The sequence below is a fragment of the Oncorhynchus clarkii genome, chromosome 28 (assembly GCF_045791955.1).
Source record: "Oncorhynchus clarkii lewisi isolate Uvic-CL-2024 chromosome 28, UVic_Ocla_1.0, whole genome shotgun sequence".
NCBI classification, from domain to species: domain Eukaryota; kingdom Metazoa; phylum Chordata; class Actinopteri; order Salmoniformes; family Salmonidae; genus Oncorhynchus; species Oncorhynchus clarkii.
This window is the reverse complement of record NC_092174.1, coordinates 10,307,379-10,326,121: the sequence shown is the minus strand read 5'-3', so window position 1 is coordinate 10,326,121 and position 18,743 is coordinate 10,307,379. Positions and strand designations below refer to the sequence as shown.

Here is an 18,743-nt window from a genome sequence, read left to right as displayed (position 1 = left end):
AAATGATTCACCGCACTCAGTTCCTTCATTCATTCATATGTACTTGCTCTTGTCCTCATCAATCATAAACCCCGTCCCCTAAGCCAAGGTCCCATATTCTCTGTAGATTTACCTCTGACCTATGGAATCCTTCACCCAGACCCTCCTCAACCTAGCCTTTTTTGATCATACCCCTAGCCCCCTCTTCCCCCCCCCCCCCCCCCTCAGAGAATGGCAGGCCTCTTTGTCCCTACTACAGCATGTTGTCTGTAACATGTTTAACCAAAAGGCCTGGGGCAGAAACCTATCTCTTCTCGTGACCTCATCGCATTGCCTGATTGGTATCAGACCTTGCAGACCCTTCAAAGTGCAATACAGTACATGGGAGCTGTTGATTTATGTATAATGGTGTCACTGTATGTGTCTTTTTGTGTGCTTATTTTTGTGTGTTTGTTTGTTCTCGTGTACGTGCATATCTCTCTGTGTGTGTGTATGTCTGTGTGATTATCTGTATGCACTTGTATGTGTGTGTGCGTTTCAGCTGTCTGAGATGTCAGCGTCGCTGATGTCTCCATCCTCTTCTAGTCTGAGCACGCTAACTCCGTCCTCTACTTGCCCCTCATTGGTGGAAGGACATTATGACATCAGGTATGTGACCTTTCAACTGTCACCTCTTACTCCCATTTTATTCACCCAAGGCTTGCTCCTGGACAAATAGCATATGCAAATGAGTTTGTTCTCTTTGTTGAGAGGACCTTGTTAATAGGGCATTGATAGGACATTGAGAGAGCACAGAGAATATTTTGAGAGCGTTGCGAGAGTTTTTTTCCCCCCTGGTCTGCAGACACACTGAGCCCATCTCTGGCGCTTCCAGCCCAGACCTGGACCCCTTCAGTCCTGTGGACAAGAAGAGGACCCTGGGTAGAGGCTGCACCTTCGTCCCTGACATCCAGGAGATCCGCGTCAGGTGAGACCAGACCATTTTTTGGTTATCACTATGGCAACAGCCTCCAGGAAGAATGAAAAATCACAATATTTACATCTTATGACGAAATTAGGAAAGGAATATACAGTGGGGCAAAAAAGTATTTTGTCAGCCACCAATTGTGCAAGTTCTCCCACTTAAAAAGATGAGAGAGGCCTGTAATTGTCATCATAGGTACACTTCAACTATGACAGACAAAATGACAACATTTATTTGCAAATTATGGTGGAAAATAAGTATTTGGTCACCTACAAACAAGCAAGATTTCTGCCACTCACAGACCTGTAACTTCTTCTTTAAGAGGCTCCTCTGTCCTCCACTCTTTACCTGTATTAATGGCACCTGTTTGAAATTGTTATCAGTATAAAAGACACCTGTCCACAACCTCAAACAGTCACACTCCAAACTCCACTATGGCCAAGACCAAAGAGGATACCAGACACCAGAAACAAAATTGTAGACCTGCACCAGGCTGGGAAGACTGAATCTGCAATAGGTAAGCAGCTTGGTTTGAAGAAATCAACTGTGGGAGCAATTATTAGGAAATGGAAGACATACAAGACCACTGATAATCTCCCTCGATCTGGGGCTCCACGCAAGATCTCACCCCGCGGGGTCAAAATGATCACAAGAACGGTGAGCAAAAATCCCAGAACCACACGGGGGGACCTAGTGAATGACCTGCAGAGAGCTGGGACCAAAGTTACAAAGCCTACCATCAGTAACACACTACGCTGCCAGGGACTCAAATCCTGCAGTGCCAGACGTGTCCCCCTGCTTAAGCCAGTACATGTCCAGGCCCGTCTGAAGTTTGCTAGAGAGCATTTGGATGATCCAGAAGAAGATTGGGAGAATGTCATATGGTCAGATGAATCCAAAATATAACTTTTTGCTAAAAACTCAACTCGTCGTGTTTGGAGGACAAAGAATGCTGAGTTGCATCCAAAGAACACCATACCTACTGTGAAGCATGGGGGTGGAAACATCATGCTTTGGGGCTGTTTTTCTGCAAAGGGACCAGGATGACTGATCCGTGTAAAGGAAAGAATGAATGGGGCCATGTATCGTGAGATTTTGAGTGAAAACCTTCCATCAGCAAAAGCATTGAAGATGAAACGTGGCTGGGTCTTTCAGCATGACAATGATCCCAAACACAACGAAGGAGTGGTTTCGTAAGAAGCATTTCAAGGTCCTGGAGTGGCCTAGCCAGTCTCCAGATCTCAACCCCATAGAAAATCTTTGGAGGGAGTTGAAAGTCTGTGTTGCCCAGCAACAGCCCCAAAACATCACTGCTCTAGAGGAGATCTGCATGGAGGAATGGGCCAAAATACCAGCAAAAAACCTTGTGAAGACTTACAGAAAACGTTTGACCTCTGTCATTGCCAACAAAGGGTATATAACAAAGTATTGAGAAACTTTTGTTATTGACCAAATACTTATTTTCCACCATAATTTGCAAATAAATTAATAAAAAATCTTACAATGTGATTTTCTGGATTTTTCCCCCTCATTTTGTCTGTCATAGTTGAAGTGTACCTATGATGAAAATTACAGGCCTCTCTCATCTTTTTAAGTGGGAGAACTTGCACAATTGGTGGCTGACTAAATACTTTTTTTTGCCCCACTGTAACAAAAGTACGATTAAACTAGGACCACTGTACAGGATTCCATAGAGACCAGATGAGTCATGCAGTATGATATTGTTGTGAATTATGACGGGCAGTATCCATGCTAGATTCATTATTTAGAATCACTTTTAATGTTGGAAAATATATAAACAACACCTGAGTTATTTGGATAATAATCAATGTATTGAATGGGCTGTTTTTTGTTTATCAACAACAAATAATCAAATAGAAATTATGTTTATTTCAGCCCCATCGTGTCTAAGAAAGGCTACCTACACTTCCTGGAGCCCCACACCAGTGGCTGGGTGAAGCGCTATGTAGTGGTGCGCCGGCCCTACGTCTACCTGTACCGCAACGAGAGGGACAGCGTTGAGCGTTCCGTCATCAACCTTTCCTCCGCCCAGGTGGAATACAGCGAGGACAAGCAGACTCTGCTCCGGGTACGACCAACCAGAACTACTTTCAAATATAACATACAGTGCATTTGGAAAATATTCAGACCGCTCAACTTTTTACACATTTTGTTATGTTACAGCCTTATTCTAAAATGTATTCAATTGTTTTTTCCACCTCATCAATCTACACACAATACCCTATAATGACAAGTTGAAAACGTTTTTGCAAATGTATTAAAAAGAAAACACAGAAGTACCTTGTACCTTGAAATACCTTGTACCTTGAAATTGAGCTCAGGTGGGTCCTGTTTCCATTGATCATCCTTGAGATTTCTACAACTTGATTGGAGTCCACCTCTGGTAAATTCAATTGATTGGACATGATTTGGAAAGGCACACACCTGTCTGTCTATGTAAGGTCCCACAGTTGACAGTGCATGTCAGAACAAAAACCAAGCCATGAGGTCAAAGGAATTGTCCCTAGAGCTCCGAAACAGGATTGTGTCGAGGCACAGATCTGGGGAAGGGTACCAAAACATTTCTGCAGCATTGAAGGTACCCAAGAACACAGTGGCCTCCATCATTCATAAATGGAAGAAGTTTGGAAGCACCAAGACTTTTCCTAGAGCTGGCCATCCGGCCAAACTGAGCAATTGGTGTGAGAAGGGCCTTGGTCAGGGAGGTGCTCCAGAGTTCCTTTGTGGAGATGGGAGAACCTTCCAGAAGAACATCCATCTCTGCAGCAATCAGGCATCTCTGGTCTGATGAAACCAAGATTGAACTCTTTGGCCTTAATGCCAAGCGTCACGCCTGGAGGAAACCAGGCACTGCTCATCACCTGGTCAATACCCTACGGTGAAGCATGGTGGTGGCAGCATCATGCTGTGGGAATGTTTTTCATCGGCAGGGACTGGGAGACTAGTCAGAATCGAGGGAAAGATGAACGGAGCAAAGTACAGAGAGATCCTTGATGAAAACCTGCTGTAGAGCGCTCAGGACCTCAGACTGGGGAGAAGGTTCACCTTCCCGCCAGAGCCCGGACTTGAACCCAATCTGACATTTCTGGAGAGACCTGAAAATAGTTGTGCACTGACGCTCCCCATCCAACCAGACAGAGCTTGAGAGCATCTGCAGAGAAGAATGGGAGAAACTCCCCAAACACAGGTGTGCCAAGCTTGTAGCTTCATACCCAAGAAGTCTCGAGACTGTAATCGCTGCCAAAGGTGCTTCAACAAAGTACTGATTAAAAGGTCTGAATACTTACGTAAATGTCATATTTCAGTTTTTTATTTTATGTAAAAAAAACTGTTTTTACTTTGTCATTATGGGGTAGGAACAAAAATCTATTTAATCAGTTTTAGAATGAGGCTGTAACGTAACAAAATGTGGGAAAAGTCAAGGAGTCTGAATACTTTCCGAATGCACTGTAAATATGTTTATTTATTAGACATTTTACAGGATGAAATCTCTTGAGATGCACCATCTCATTTTCAATTGTCCAAATGAAAAAATATGTAACACATACACTTGTATGTGGACACCCCTCCAAATTAGTGGATTCGGCTATTTCAGTCACACCCAATGCTGACAGGTGTATAACATTTGAGCCCACAGCCATGCAATATCCATAGACAAACATTGACAGTAAAATAGCCTTAATGAAGAGCTCAGTGACTTTCAACGTGGCACCGTCATAGGATGCCACCCTTCCAACAAGTCAGTTTGTCAAATTTCTGCCCTGTTAGAGCTTCCCTGGTCAACTGTAAGTGCTGTTATTGTGAAGTGAAAACGTCTGGGAGCAACAACAGCTTAGCTGCGAAGTGGTAGGCCACACAAGCTCACAGATAGGGACCGTCGAGTGCTGAAGCGCGTAGCGCGTAAAAATTGTCTGCCCTCGGTTGCAACACTCACTACCGAGTTCCAAACTGCCTCTGGAAGTAACGTCAGCACAAGAACTGTTCATCGGGAGCTTCATGAAATGGGTTTCCATGGCCGAGCAGCCGCACACAAGCCTAAGATCACCATGCATAATGCCAAGCATCAGTGGTGTCAAGCTCTCTGCCATTGCACACTGGAGCAGTGGAAACGCGCTCTCTGGAGTGATGAGTCACACTTCACCATCTGACAGTCCGACGGACGAATCTGGGTTTTGGCGGATGCCAGGAGAACGCTACCTGCCCCAATAAATAGTGCCAACTGTAATGTTTGGTGGTTGAGGATTAATAGTCTGTGTCTGTTTTTTTTATTGTTCGGACTAAGCCCCTTAATTCCATTGAAGGGAAATATTAACGCTACAGCATAAAATTACATTCCAGACGACTCTGCCCCTGTGCACAAAGCGAGGTCCATACAGAAATGGTTTGTCGAGATCGGTATGGAATAATAGCAGTAAAGCAGGGACCAAATCCGTATTAATGCTCATGATTTTGGAATGTGATGAGCAGGTGTCCACATACATTTGGTCATGTATTGTACAGTACCAGTCAAGGGTTTTTATTTTATTTGTACTATTTTCTACATTGCAGAATACTTGTGAAGACATCGAAACTATGAAATAACACATATGGAATCATGTAGTAGTCCCCAAAAAAGTGTTAAACAATATTTGAGATTCTTCAAAGTAGCCACCCTTTGCCTTGATGACAGCGTTGCACACTCTTGGCATTCTCTCAACCAGCTTCATGAGGTAGTCACCTGGAATGTGTTTCAATGAACAGGGGTGTCTTGTTAAAAGTTAATTTGTGAATTTTGTTTTCCTTTCTTAATGCGTTTGAGAAAATCACTTGTGTTGAGACAAGGTAGGGGTGGTATTCAGAAGATAGCCCTGTTTGGTAACAGACCAAGTCCATATTATGGCAAATAAGCAAAGTGAAACGACAGTCCATCATTGCTTTAAGACATGGTCAGTCAATCCAGAAAATTTCAAAAACGTTGACAGTTTCTTCAAGTGCACCTTCAAGCCCTGTGATGAAATTGGCTCTCGTGAGGACCGCCACAGGAAATTAAGACACAGGGTTACCTCTGCTGCAGAGGATAAGTTCAATAGAGTTCCCTGCCTCAGTAATTGCAGCCCAAATAAATGCTTCACCGAGTTCAAGTAACAGACACATCTCAACATCAACTGTTTAGAGGAGACTGAGTGAATCAGGCCTTCATGGTCGAATTGCTGCAAACTAACCACTCCTAAAGGACACCAATAAGAAGAAGAAGACTTGCTTGGGCCAAGAAACATGAGCGATGAACATTAGACCGGTGGAAATCTGTCCTTTGGTCTGATGAGTCGAAATGTGCGATTTTTGGTTCCAACCGCCGTGTCTTTTTGCGACGCAGAGTAGGTGAACGGATGATCTCTGCATGTGTGGTTCCCACCGTGAAGCATGGAGGTGGTGGTGTGGTGGTGTGATGGTGTGGGGGTGCTTTGCTGGTGTCACTGTCAGTGATTTATTTAGAATACAAGGCACACTTAACCAGCATGGCTACCACAGCATTCTGCAGCGATGCGCCATCCCATCTGGTTTGCACTTACAGGTTGACTACACAAAATCTAATTAAATCAAATGTATTTGTCACATACACATGGTTAGCAGATGTTAATGCGAGTGTAGCGAAATGCTTGAGCTTCTAGTTCCGACCATGCAGTAATAACCAGAGAGTAATCTAACCTAACAATTTCATAACAACTACCTTATACACACAAGTGTAAAGGAATGAATAAGAATATGTACATAAAAATATATGAAAGAGCAATGGCCGAACGGCATAGGCAAGATACAGTAGATGGTATAGAGTACAGTATATACATATGAGATGAGTAATGTAGGGTATGTAAACATTATATAAAGTGGCATTGTTTAAAGTGGCTAGTGATACATTTAGTACATCAATTTTTCATTATTAAAGTGGCTAGAGATGAGTCAGTATGTTGGCAGCAGCCACTCAATGTTAGTGATGGCTGTTTAACAGTCTGATGGCCTTGAGATGGAAGCTGTTTTTCAGTCTCTCAGTCCCAGCTCGGACTCCACTTTGATGCACCTGTACAAAAGTTGCCGTACCAGGCGGTGATACAGCCCGACAGGATGCTCTCGATTGTGCATCTGTAAAAGTTTGAGTGTTTTTGGTGACAAGCCGAATTTCTTCAGCCTCCTGAGGTTGAAGAGGCGCTGCTGCGCCTTCTTCACCACACTGTCTGTGTGGGTGGACCATTTCAGTTTGTCCGTGATGTGTACGCCTAGGAACTTTCCACCTTCTCCACTACTGTCCCATCGATGTGGATAAAGGGGCTGCTCCCTCTGGTGTTTCCTGAAGTCCACGATCATCTCCTTTGTTTTGTTGACATTGAGTGTGAGGTTATTTTCCTGACACCACACTCCGAGGGCCCTCACCTCCTCCCTGTAGGCCATCTCGTCGTTGTTGGTAATCAAGCCTACGACTGTAGTGTCGTCTGCAAACTTGATTATTGAGTTGGAGGAGTGCATGGCCACGCAGTCATGGGTGAACAGGGAGTACAGGAGAGGGCTGAGAACGCACCCTTGTGGGGCCCCAGTGTTGAGGATCAGCGGGGTGGAGATGTTGTTACCTACCCTCACCACCTGGGGGCGGCCTGACAGGAAGTCCAAGACCCAGTTGCACAGGGCCGGGTGGGTCTCGAGCTTATTGACGAGTTTGGAGGGTACTATGGTGTTAAATGCTGAGCTGTAGTCAATGAACAGCATTTTTACATAGGTATTCCTCTTGTCCAGATGGGTTAGGGCAGTGTGCAGCGTGATTGCGATTGCGTCGTCTGTGAACCTATTGGGGTGGTAAGCAAATTGGAGTGTGTCTAGGGTGTCAGGTAGGGTGGAGGTGATATGGTCCTTAAACCTCTTACTTCTACCCCCTCCTTTTTCGAACATTCTGTTAAAAATCGCGCAACTTTTCAGCGTCCTGCTACTCATGCCAGGAATATAGTATATGCATATGATTAGTATGTGTGGATAGAAAACACTCTGAAGTTTCTAAAACTGGTTAAATCACGGCTGTGACTATAACAGATTGTGTGTTTCATTGAAAAACGCAAGAAAAACTGCTCTCTGAAAGCTAAAAATTATTTCCATAAGTCACTTTCATGGGATGTTAAAAGAGGACAAAATTTAATATCGACCTGCATGCAATTCATACAAATTCCACACGATGTCGTCATTATCGTCATTTTCAATTGAATTTTTTGTTGGAAAATCCAACTATCTGGCTTCCGTTTCTTCCAGTCTCCACCAGGACGCTGTAAATGTGGACATTGGCAGCCATTGATTTGCAGACGAGGAGCTATTGAATATACATCGCCCTGTAATCATTTTGATAGATTATAAACGTTTACTAATACCTAAAGTTGGATTACAAAAGGATTTCGAAGTGTTTTGTGAAAGTTTATCGTCGACTTTTTTAATTTTAAAAAATGACGCAGCGTTTAAAAACAATGTTTTTTTCTGAATGACACAGCTTCCATAGAAAGCTATTTTGGGTATATATGGACCGATTTAAACGAAAAAAATACCCAATAGTGATGTTTATGGGGCATATAGGAGTGCCAAGAAAGAAGCTCGTCAAAGGTAATGAATGTTTTATATTTTATTTCTGCGTTTTGTGCTGCGTCGGATAAGCAGAGTCTTTGTTTACGTCGCATTCAGGCATTTTGAGGCGGTGCATGCTATCAGATAATACCTTCTCATGCTTTCGCCGAAAAGCATTTTAAAAATCTGACTTGTTGGCTAGGTTCACAACGAGTGTAGCTTTAATTCAATACCCTGCTTGTGAATTTTGATCAAGGTTTGAGTTTTAACGAGTACATTTAGCATTTAGCGTAGCGCATTTGCATTTCCAGGTGCCTACTTGAGACATATGCGTCTCAAGTAGAATCAAGAAGTTTTTAACTGGTCTCTCAAAGCACTTCATGATGACGGAAGTGAGTGCTAGGGGGCAATAGTCATTTAGCGTCGTGTGCGCTAGCGTTGCAAAATACATTTAGAAATCTATATTATTCAATTATTGCACCCACACTGCTCGCGCATGCCAACGAGCGTCTGCGTTGACAGAAAATAAAAAATAGAAGTCGGTTATATTTGTGATGCAGATCTCGCAGCAAGTCCTGCCTCTCCCATCTCCTCATTGGTTTATAGAAGCAGGTACCTATGACTAGAAATGATTCGATTGACTGTTTTATATGTGGATTAATTGTCGGAGTAGAGGACCTTGTGCATTTCAGGTAAAATAACAACTCAATGTTTTATATCGAGGACAAATTAGCTAGCAACAGCAAGCTAGCTAAATAGGACAACTTAGCTAGCAAGTGCAAGCTAGCTAGCTAAATTGCCATAAATGTTTAATGCTTTTCGACCTGTCCACAAATTAATGTAATCGGTTCAGAATTTGTTTTGATATTTTAACCTATGTGTCGTGATCGCGTTTGATGTGGGGGGACAAAGTTAATGTATGCACGATGGCCCATGTGCACAGCCGGTTTGGGTTCTGTGTTAGTCCCACTATCATTTGTTTTTCAACAGGACAATGACCAAATCACACCTCCAGGCTGTGTAAGGGCTATTTGACCAAGAAGGAGAGTGCCAAGAGTGTGCAAAGCTGTCATCAAGGCAAATGGTGGCTACTTTGAAAAATACAAAATATAAAATATATTCTGATTTGTTAACACTTTTTTGATTACTACATGATGCCATATGTGTTATTTCATAGTTTTGATGTCTTCACTATTATTCTACATGTAGAAAATAGTAAAAATAGAGAGAACCCCTTGAATGAGTAGGTATGCAAACTTTTGACTGGTACTGTATGTCATTAATGTATTGCAAATACATCATACATTTTTTCAGGAATATACTATAAATATACCACAAATACAATATTCCACAAATATATTTGCTGGAATATACATTTGTTCTGTCAATATATTTGTAAATATATAATACATATACCCTTACGTAATGTTATCCTGGATCTTTCCAAATGTAGCTAATTTACCATGTCATCCTCCTTGTAACCACAGAACATGCTCTCTGTTTTTAGACTCCAAACACATTTGCAGTGTGCACCGAACATCGTGGAATACTCCTCCAGGCCAGTAATGACAAGGAGATGCATGACTGGCTGTATGCTTTTAACCCCTTGCTCGCCGGAACCATCAGGTATAGGAACCCCTCACTGCCTCAACCTGGTTACCTTACGTGTTCATGAGTGAAAACCTTTCCTCATCTCTTGATTTTTAGTGTAATACCAGATTAGTTCAATCTCCTTGTAAACACTTATTTAAGATTAACCCTCCCCTCTCTTACCTCTTCAAAGGTCTAAGCTCTCCAGAAGAAAGTCAGGCCAGAGGATGTGAGGAACAGGAACACCCGCTGTGTGTGGGGGGGGGGACATCTGAAATGTCCACGGACCCTCTGCTGTATATAGTTTATCTAAACAGCTCTCTCCTGCGCTGCTCTCCGTCCTAACAGTGCTCCATCCTGTCGCTGATACGTCCTCAAACAGCACTTAAAACCATCCCAGCCGATCTCCTATTTGACGCCTCTTCCTGGTTACCTGGATCATGCATGGTATAAACTACCCATTAAAGACCATTAAAACCCATATACTGTAAGACTACCTAACAACGCAACCCTGAGTAGTGGGGATTAGCTCCGCTGGCTGTTATGCTCCTTATTGTCATGTGTATGTAGACCTTACCTTCCAGGCTTACAGCCCCTATAGGGTTTAGCCAAACAAAGGAAGAATATAACGTTTATGTCTTAGTCCGAGTTGTTATCAGTTCCAATATCATGCAACTTACTACTACCACCCTCTATTTGTATATGATGCCCCATATCCAAACCTCTCATGTATTTCTTATAAACACTGTAGTCTAATAAGAAAAAGAATAATGGGAAAATGGTATATTCCCTTTTCTAGTCCTCTCATAAGATATCTCTGTTTCTGTGTGTGTGTGTTTAGTGCAGGGAAGATAGCAGTACCTATCAATGCTCTTTCTCATGTTAAAACAGCGTATCCATATTACCTCATGTTGAAAATCGCTGGGCTGCAGGCGCACACTGTAACTCGTTGTCATTGCATCTGTTTTGTATCCAAGGTTTTGGACGATATACAGTGTGATAGATGGGATGCTGTGAAGGTACATTGGACAGTGTAGGGTGAAAAGTGACATAATAGGACAATGTTTTGTTGCCAATGTTTTGGACAGAATACAGTGGGATAGAATTGTAATAATTGGATAATATGATGGATAGAATATGATAGGACAATAGGATGACTCTTTGGCTTCCATGTTTGGATAATGGTGAGTTCGCTGTGCTGACATTTCATAGTAACACGTTTGCTACAGTAGAGTATAAAGCATGTCATTTCGCTGGCTGCCTGACAGTGGAGAGCAGTTGTGTCCCTGATTTATTTTCACCTAATGTGTTTTTCCATATTATTTGTGTACGTACATTATTTGTTCTTTTTTTTATTTGTATGGGATCACTGACCAGTTTTGTCGCGTCGCACTTTATTGTTGCATTATGTACACTTTATTTCACTCAGTTGCTTTAAACCAAAGCATTCCAATCTCAATTTTAAATAGTAAAGATTTTCTCTGTTGTGTACTTGACAAAATGGCTCCCAGGTTTTAGAGATATTAATGTAATCTTCAAAACATCAAAACCTACTATTTTACTCCTCTATGTTGACCCTGAATGTCTGTTTATAAGTGAATGATACCATGTGGATACACTGAGAATGGTTCCATTCGAGCAAGTTGACGTTTATTCCGTTCTATGGTGGTGGGTTACAGTAATGTTGAATAATTGTAAGGACAAATTTGATCCTACTGTATTGACGGGTTAGTGGGATATTTTTGACCTTTTTTTTTCGACAGTCCAGTTGTGAGTCTGAAAGTACATCGTTATGCACCAGGTAGTGCCTCCCTCCCCCCCCCCCCCCCTTCTCTCTCTCTTTCCAGTTTTTCATCAATCCCACACTTTCACATCGTTGACGTCCACCACGCTCGCTCAGTACTACATGTATCAAAGCAAACATTTATTTACTGGGATGCTATGAACCTTCTATTGACGCTATGTGTCCATGTGAATCTATCCGTTTGGATTAAATAGCCCTAATACAGTATATAGCCTACGTCAGCTCCTTGTTGTAAAGTAGCGTCTTAACATCCTTTGCTCTGCTTTTGTATAGCTTGTTTTACAGCCTGGCGTTTGTATCCGAAACCTATACAGTATGAACCTGTCTCACATCCAGGGACTTAGGAAGCCGTGTATTGTTTCTGTGACCATACTGCTACATCCAGATGACATGCAAAACTGCTCTCTGGAACAAAACGAGTCCTAAGTCAATCAAGGGGGCGCTGCCGACTGAAGTAAAAGCAAAGTGACTCTTTCAGCGCTACGTTGGTCTAGCAGCCCATAAAAGATGGCCAATTTCAAACTAAAGTTGCCGGTTGTCTCCTAGTCTAGCTGTGCTATGCTCTTGCGTGGACATGCTTTATTGAAAATCAAGTGCTAGTCTTGTGTTTACGGTAACGTCGTGTGTTAGCGCAGCAGACCAGGGCCGTGGCCAGACAGCCAATTGGATCATGTCTTACTGTTGTTCCTTGTTCTTACTGCGAGGGTCGTGGTTCGGGTCAAACACAATTCTCCCGTTGTAGCAGATCGTGCATGCTTTAGGCCAGCCAACCTACAGAGCATGCTGAGATAGCCACGGCAAGGTAAAACATGCAAGACATGGCATGCTCACACGCTGTCCCATAACTACGCGTTTATAGCCTCCAATTATAAACATATCCTCCCAATAAGGAATATAATTGCTGTTATACTGCAGTGCAATATTTGATTGGTTTCAGTGGAAAATCACGCCCCCCCCCCCTAGCGGTTCTTTCTGTTTTCTGATTCTAGAACGCTGACACCAAAAACACCAAAAACATGATCTAAATACCATTAACTACGGAATCTGGGATTCATATGGTGGGTCAGGTTGGGGTCATCTTGGTGTATGCATTTTAAGCTTTGTTGTACACTGGTGTGCCACTTTATTTTGTCTGCTCGAACAATGGAAGAAAATAAAGCTTTATTTATGAATTATTGTTGCTATTTGGAGGTGGAGTATGTCAGCGGGGAATGTTTGAGCTATTGAATTGTCATCCAAGTCTAATTTATTGTATTTATCACACCTCATAATTTAATGAATAATGTGTGAGTAAGATTGGTTGGGGGGTAGGATATCCTTCAACAGAAGGAGATGTTGTTTTTTCAACTGTACTATTGTCGCTTTAGCGTGTAGCACCTTAAATGCATCTTACTGCATCTACTGTAAAGTGGACTCTTAACTCTACTTGTTAATGCTAGGATAGCTGACTTTCTGTCCTCAAAGAAGAAATCACTGCAAGTTAAAACAACGCATTTGAAGTTCAGTGATCTGGCTATAGACGAATATGGTTTGGCTCTTTCACTGATTTGACTGCTTTTTTAACATGGCATTTCCTGGATCCAAGCATGTAGATGTGTCTCTTCCTCACCCTGGTCTCTCTGTCTCTTTCCCTTACTGCTTGCTATTGATGTCCTATCCCCCTCAGTGCAGCCCTGTAGAGAAAAGCCCACCTCCATGACTCGGTATTGACTCTTCTTGACATTTGATTGGCACCTTTCTTGTAAATATTTAACCTGATAGGATCCGCCACAGCCAATCGCACAGATGTAACCCCCCTGTTCCTTTATACCATAATAACTGGCCTGTGACATCATCTCAGTGCTCACGTTATCTTTGAGTGTTGGAGTTCTAGTGTCTTCTAATGTTTGTGGACACGTAACCAGTTGTCGAAATAAATGTGACATTTATGCAACACTTGCTTGTGTCCTTTGTTTGGATTTTGTTTGGCATCATTTATTAGCTAAAGATCATAGATGTGCTGGTTTGGACAACTCAACTGGACATCGAGAACAAGCATCTCTAATGCAGTGCTATTCATTCCTCTTCCTGGGGAACCTACATGGTGTGCATGTTTTTGGTCCAGTCCAGCACTAACACAGCGGATTCAATTAATCAAATACTTGATGATTAGTTTTTTTGGATGAACAGCCAATGTGTGTGTCCGTGTGTCTTGTGTGTGTGTTTGGCCCTACCTGTTCAGTGTGTGTGTGTGTGTGTGTGTGGTTCTACCTGTTCAGTGTGTGTGTCTGTGTTTGGCCCTACCTGTTGTGTGTGTGTTTGGCCCTACCTGTTCAGTGAGTGTGCGTGTTTGGCCCTACCTGTTCAGTGTGTGTGTGTGTGTTTGGCCCTACCTGTTCAGTGTGTGTGTGTGTGGTCCTCGACGCCCGTGATGGCCTCCCTCCATAATTGATAATGCACTCAGGATGTTCTCAGGCCAGACAGACAGGTCATTAAGCCTAATCCCTTAATAACAGAGACATAAATGTTTTGCTTATTACTCCACACAATGGGACTCAATAGTGTGCCATGGTGGGGATGGTGCAGAAGGGATTACAGGACAATTCACAATTCAGGGATTAAAAGGGTTTTGTAATCTGGGACATATTGGGGAGCATGGCCTGTTGTATGTATGTGGAATTGTGAGCGTGAGCATGTGTTTGGGGAGTGGAGGGGGGGGCGCGCCAGTGCGTGTGTGTGCGTTTCTGGCTTTGGTGCTTTGCCTTTTCTTACCCAAAAAGTTCTCCCATACAGCCTCAATAATTTTGTTCTGGCCCCATCACTGCAAAGCCAGATCTCTTTATCAATCAATAGCCTGATGCCAATGAATGTCTCCGACGCCACAACATAATGGCGAGCAAATTAGCCAAGCGCTATTCAATGCCTCGCTGCCTTCAATCTGACTGACAGGCATTGCTCGCCTTCCTTTGTCACATGTCATTTCTTTCACCTGCCCCCAGCCTTTGGTTCCCTCGCATACATACATCCACATGACATTGGGTCTACTTGTACTTCCATATCCCTGGACATCCAATCCCACCCTTGAATAATTAACATTAAGAAGGCCCCTATCTGAGGGTTTGGAACATGGGCCACTCTTCCTTGTTCATTGGCTGGCCGGGCTAAAGAGGGCGTCAAAGAAGTTGAAGACCGTTTCTCAAACATACCAGCACTTAATCTATGCCGGGAGTCCAGCAGTTATTGTAAGTATACATCTTTGCTTAGAGGAATCTCTAGTATAAAAATAAAAAAATGATGTGTGAACCATCGTTGGGTGTTTTGAGAGGGCAAAACATGTGATGATTGGAGTACTGCAGGGTAGAGTTTCACCAGCAGAGACAGATCTGTGTCTAGACATATTGTCAGTAGTTTTAGTATTAACACAAATGACTTTCTGAAATAATGAATGCCAAGCCATGTTGTCTGATTCCTTGAACCAAAGGATGGTTTTCTTTTATAAAACGGGGAAATAACCATAGCAGGGTCACTTACACCATTACATTTGTCTCACATTGTTGTTCAGTGTGTCAGTCTCCAGGTGAGGTGACTGATAAACTCCTGCTACTGTGAACAGATAGGGATTTATTTTGTTTCATATTGACCTTATCTTTCAGTAATAGGAATCATTGCTGTGATTGTGTGGGGGGGTGCTTACGGATGCTTATAAAACAAGCTTTCTCGAAATTAGAGATGGAAAGCATACGTTTGCTTATGTGTTCATGCATTCAATTAATCCTTCTTTCAATTGGGCTCTTGATATCTTAATATTGACTAATTAGAATGTGTATCACTGTAGCTAAGGAACCACAGCACTTGGATTAAGTGCCAGTGTAGTGTTATTGGGTGGCACAGTGTACCATAAGTGGACCCTGTAGCATTTAGGCTAATGAATAGCATTAAGTCCTTAAACATCCTGTGAATCACTAAGGTTACCTGAACCGTACTATCAGGTGTCTGACCTCTTACACACTCACTGTCTGTCTCTCCTACATCCCATGGGGGGGGTATGCTACATTCAACAGTCTGGGCTCACGTTTCACCTCTAGCTTTTACCTCTGGACTTTGTGTACAGTAGCGTGTGTGTGTGCTTGTGTGGGTGTTAGCATACTGTATGTATCCTCCTTCCTGGGGGTCTTGGTCTCTTAGAAGATTGGTTTGGGGCCTCTTATCGACTCGTGGGTCATGTTCTGAGGTCACGTTTCTCTCTAGGTGGGGTACTCTTGGCCAGCTCGGGTCTGTGAGTTGCTGATGTCGTCGTCGTCGTTGTTGTTGTTGTTAAAATGCTTAATGTAGGTGAAATGTCATGTGAACAGTATGGCTAACCCAATTCACTACTGATTATCATCCGACTGTAACGGCAACTGCTACGTTATGTGGTGTTCTTCCTCTCTAACACTGTCTTTCAGAGAGGGTTCCCATCCAGAGAGAAAGAGAGGAGTGGGAGACCAACAGTGTATTAGAGGCTCTGGGTCTGAAGATACTCCTTGGACTTGACCTTGAACTATCCTGCCTCTACCTGGACAAAAGGAGGAACCTATTCACGGGCTGAAATGGAGAGCAGCAAGGTGACCGACCCTGAAGTCTGGAAAACCAGTCACCGTTGAATAAATCGGATCAAAGTTTATTTGTCATGTGCGCCGAATAGAACAGGTGTAGACCTTACAGTGAAATGCTGACTTACAGGCTCTAACCAACAGTGCAAAAAGGTATTAGGTGAACAATAGGTAAGTAAAGAAATAAAAACAACAGTAAAAAGACAGTGAAAAATAACAGTAGCGAGGCTACATGTATATAGACACCTGATTGAGGTAATATGTGCATGTAGATATGGTTAAAGTGACTATGCACATATGATTAACAGAGAGTAGCAGTAGTGTAAAAGAGGGGTTGGCGGGTGGCGGGTGGCTGGACACAATGCAGATAGCCCGGGTTAGCCAATTTGCAGGGGCACTGGTTGGTCGGGCCAATTGAGGTAGTATCTACATTAATGTATAGTTAACGGGACTATGCATATATGATGAACAGAGAGTAGCAGCAGCGTAAAAGAGGGGTTGGGGGGGCACACAATGCAAATAGTCCGGGTAGCCATTTGATTACCTGTGCCGGAGTCTTATGGCTTGGGGGTAAAAACTGTTGAGAAGCCTTTTTGTCCTAGACTTGGCACTCTGGTACCGCTTGCCATGCGGTAGTAGAGAGAACAGTCTATGACGGGTGGCTGGGGTCTTTCACAATTTTTAGGGCCTTCCTCTGACACCGCCTGGTATAGAGGTCCTGGATGGCAGGCAGCTTAGCCCCAGTGATGTACTGGGTTGAACGCACTACCCTCTGTAGTGCCTTGCTTTTGGAGGCGTATATCCTGCTAGCTGAATATTCATGTCATCATTCAGCCATGATTCCGTGAAACATAAGATGTTACAGTTTTTGATGTCTCGTTGGTAGGATATTCGTGATCGTGCCTCGTCTAATTTATTGTCCAATGATTGCACGTTGTCAATTAATATTGACGTTAACGGCAGCTTTCCCAGTCGCCTTCTGCTAGTGAGTGTGTTGTAAGACATATTATATGTATAGACACTGAGTATACAAAACATTATGAACACTGGCTGTTCCATGACATAGACTGAGCAGGTGAATCCAGGTGAAAGCTATGATCCCTTATTGATATATATATATATATTACATTTTATTGTTGCATTTCCTTTAAAACAGCTCAAATATATTTTTGCACGTAATTTTATACACATTAAAACGGCATAAAAACATAAAACACAGCATTTGAATATTACATTTAAAAAGTACATGTGGTTAAAAAGTACAATTCATTAAAAACAATAGAAACAACCATGAATAATATAACTTTTTCTTGTAAAACGTCCAATCTGTAAAAGCCATTTAAAATGTGTACAAATGATTTAACAAAAGTAAAACATTTTTAAGACATGAAAACATGTTAAAAAGTCACTTTGTTAAAAAGCTGTCTTCGATCACTTATTGATGTCACTTGTTAAAACCACTTCAATCAGTGTAGATGAATGGTAGGAGACAGGGTAGCCTTTTCCTGACGTCAAATGACCTAGTGGCCTCATGGGTGGAATGTTGTTCATATTTTTCATAATTTAGTAATTAATAAACCTTTTTTTTTTTTACTTAAAAATTGTCAAACAATTTTGTTATATTTCAGTCTTCTGTGATGTATATAAAGTGTAATATTGTGATGAAAACTCTAAATTTAATACATTTCAACTCTTATATCTGACCTGGTATTTCTTGTAAGCCCATAACCATGCGTGTGAGGTGTATACTTTTGTTTCAAATTAGATTTGGTTAAGACTACCAAGAAACACTCTGTGTGACCCTGATTTAGCCCACTGCAGGAAATAAGGATTTTTAAGCCTTGAGACAATTGAGACATGGATTGTGTATGTGTGCCATTCAGAGGGTGTAGGGCAAGACAAAATATTGAAGTGCCTTTGAATGGGGTATGGTAGTAGGTGCCAGGAGCACCGGTTTGTGTCAAGAACTGCAAAGTTGCTGGGGTTTTCACGCTCAACAGTTTCCCGTGTGTATCAAGAATGGTCCACCACCCAAAGGACATCCAGCCAAATTTGTAGTCCATGCCCCAACGGTTCTGAGGGCAAAAGGGGGGGTGCAACTCAATATTAGGAAGGTGTTCTTTATGTTTTGTACACTCAGTGCACATATACATACAGTGTATATAATATCAGAAATATATTGTAAATATATATATTTCTCTATATACATTACAATACTAAATATATGTGTAATATATTTGTAATA

The 18,743-nt window shown here is 42.3% G+C and overlaps 1 protein-coding gene across 8 annotated transcripts in view; it reads left to right on the top strand.

Annotated features, from left to right (window-relative positions):
* Positions 1-13,862, top strand: part of LOC139386513 (kinesin family member 1Ab) — a 60,106-nt gene extending 46,244 nt beyond the window's left edge. For all 8 annotated transcript variants that reach the window (XM_071132098.1, XM_071132097.1, XM_071132096.1 and 5 more), the window contains 5 exons: positions 521-627; positions 824-946; positions 2,840-3,032; positions 10,041-10,159; positions 10,317-13,862. In XM_071132098.1, the coding sequence (XP_070988199.1) occupies positions 521-627; positions 824-946; positions 2,840-3,032; positions 10,041-10,159; positions 10,317-10,356 (582 nt within the window). In that variant the 3' untranslated portion in view covers positions 10,357-13,862. The remainder of the gene's footprint in view (positions 1-520; positions 628-823; positions 947-2,839; positions 3,033-10,040; positions 10,160-10,316) is intronic.
* The last annotated feature ends 4,881 nt before the right edge of the window (positions 13,863-18,743 follow it).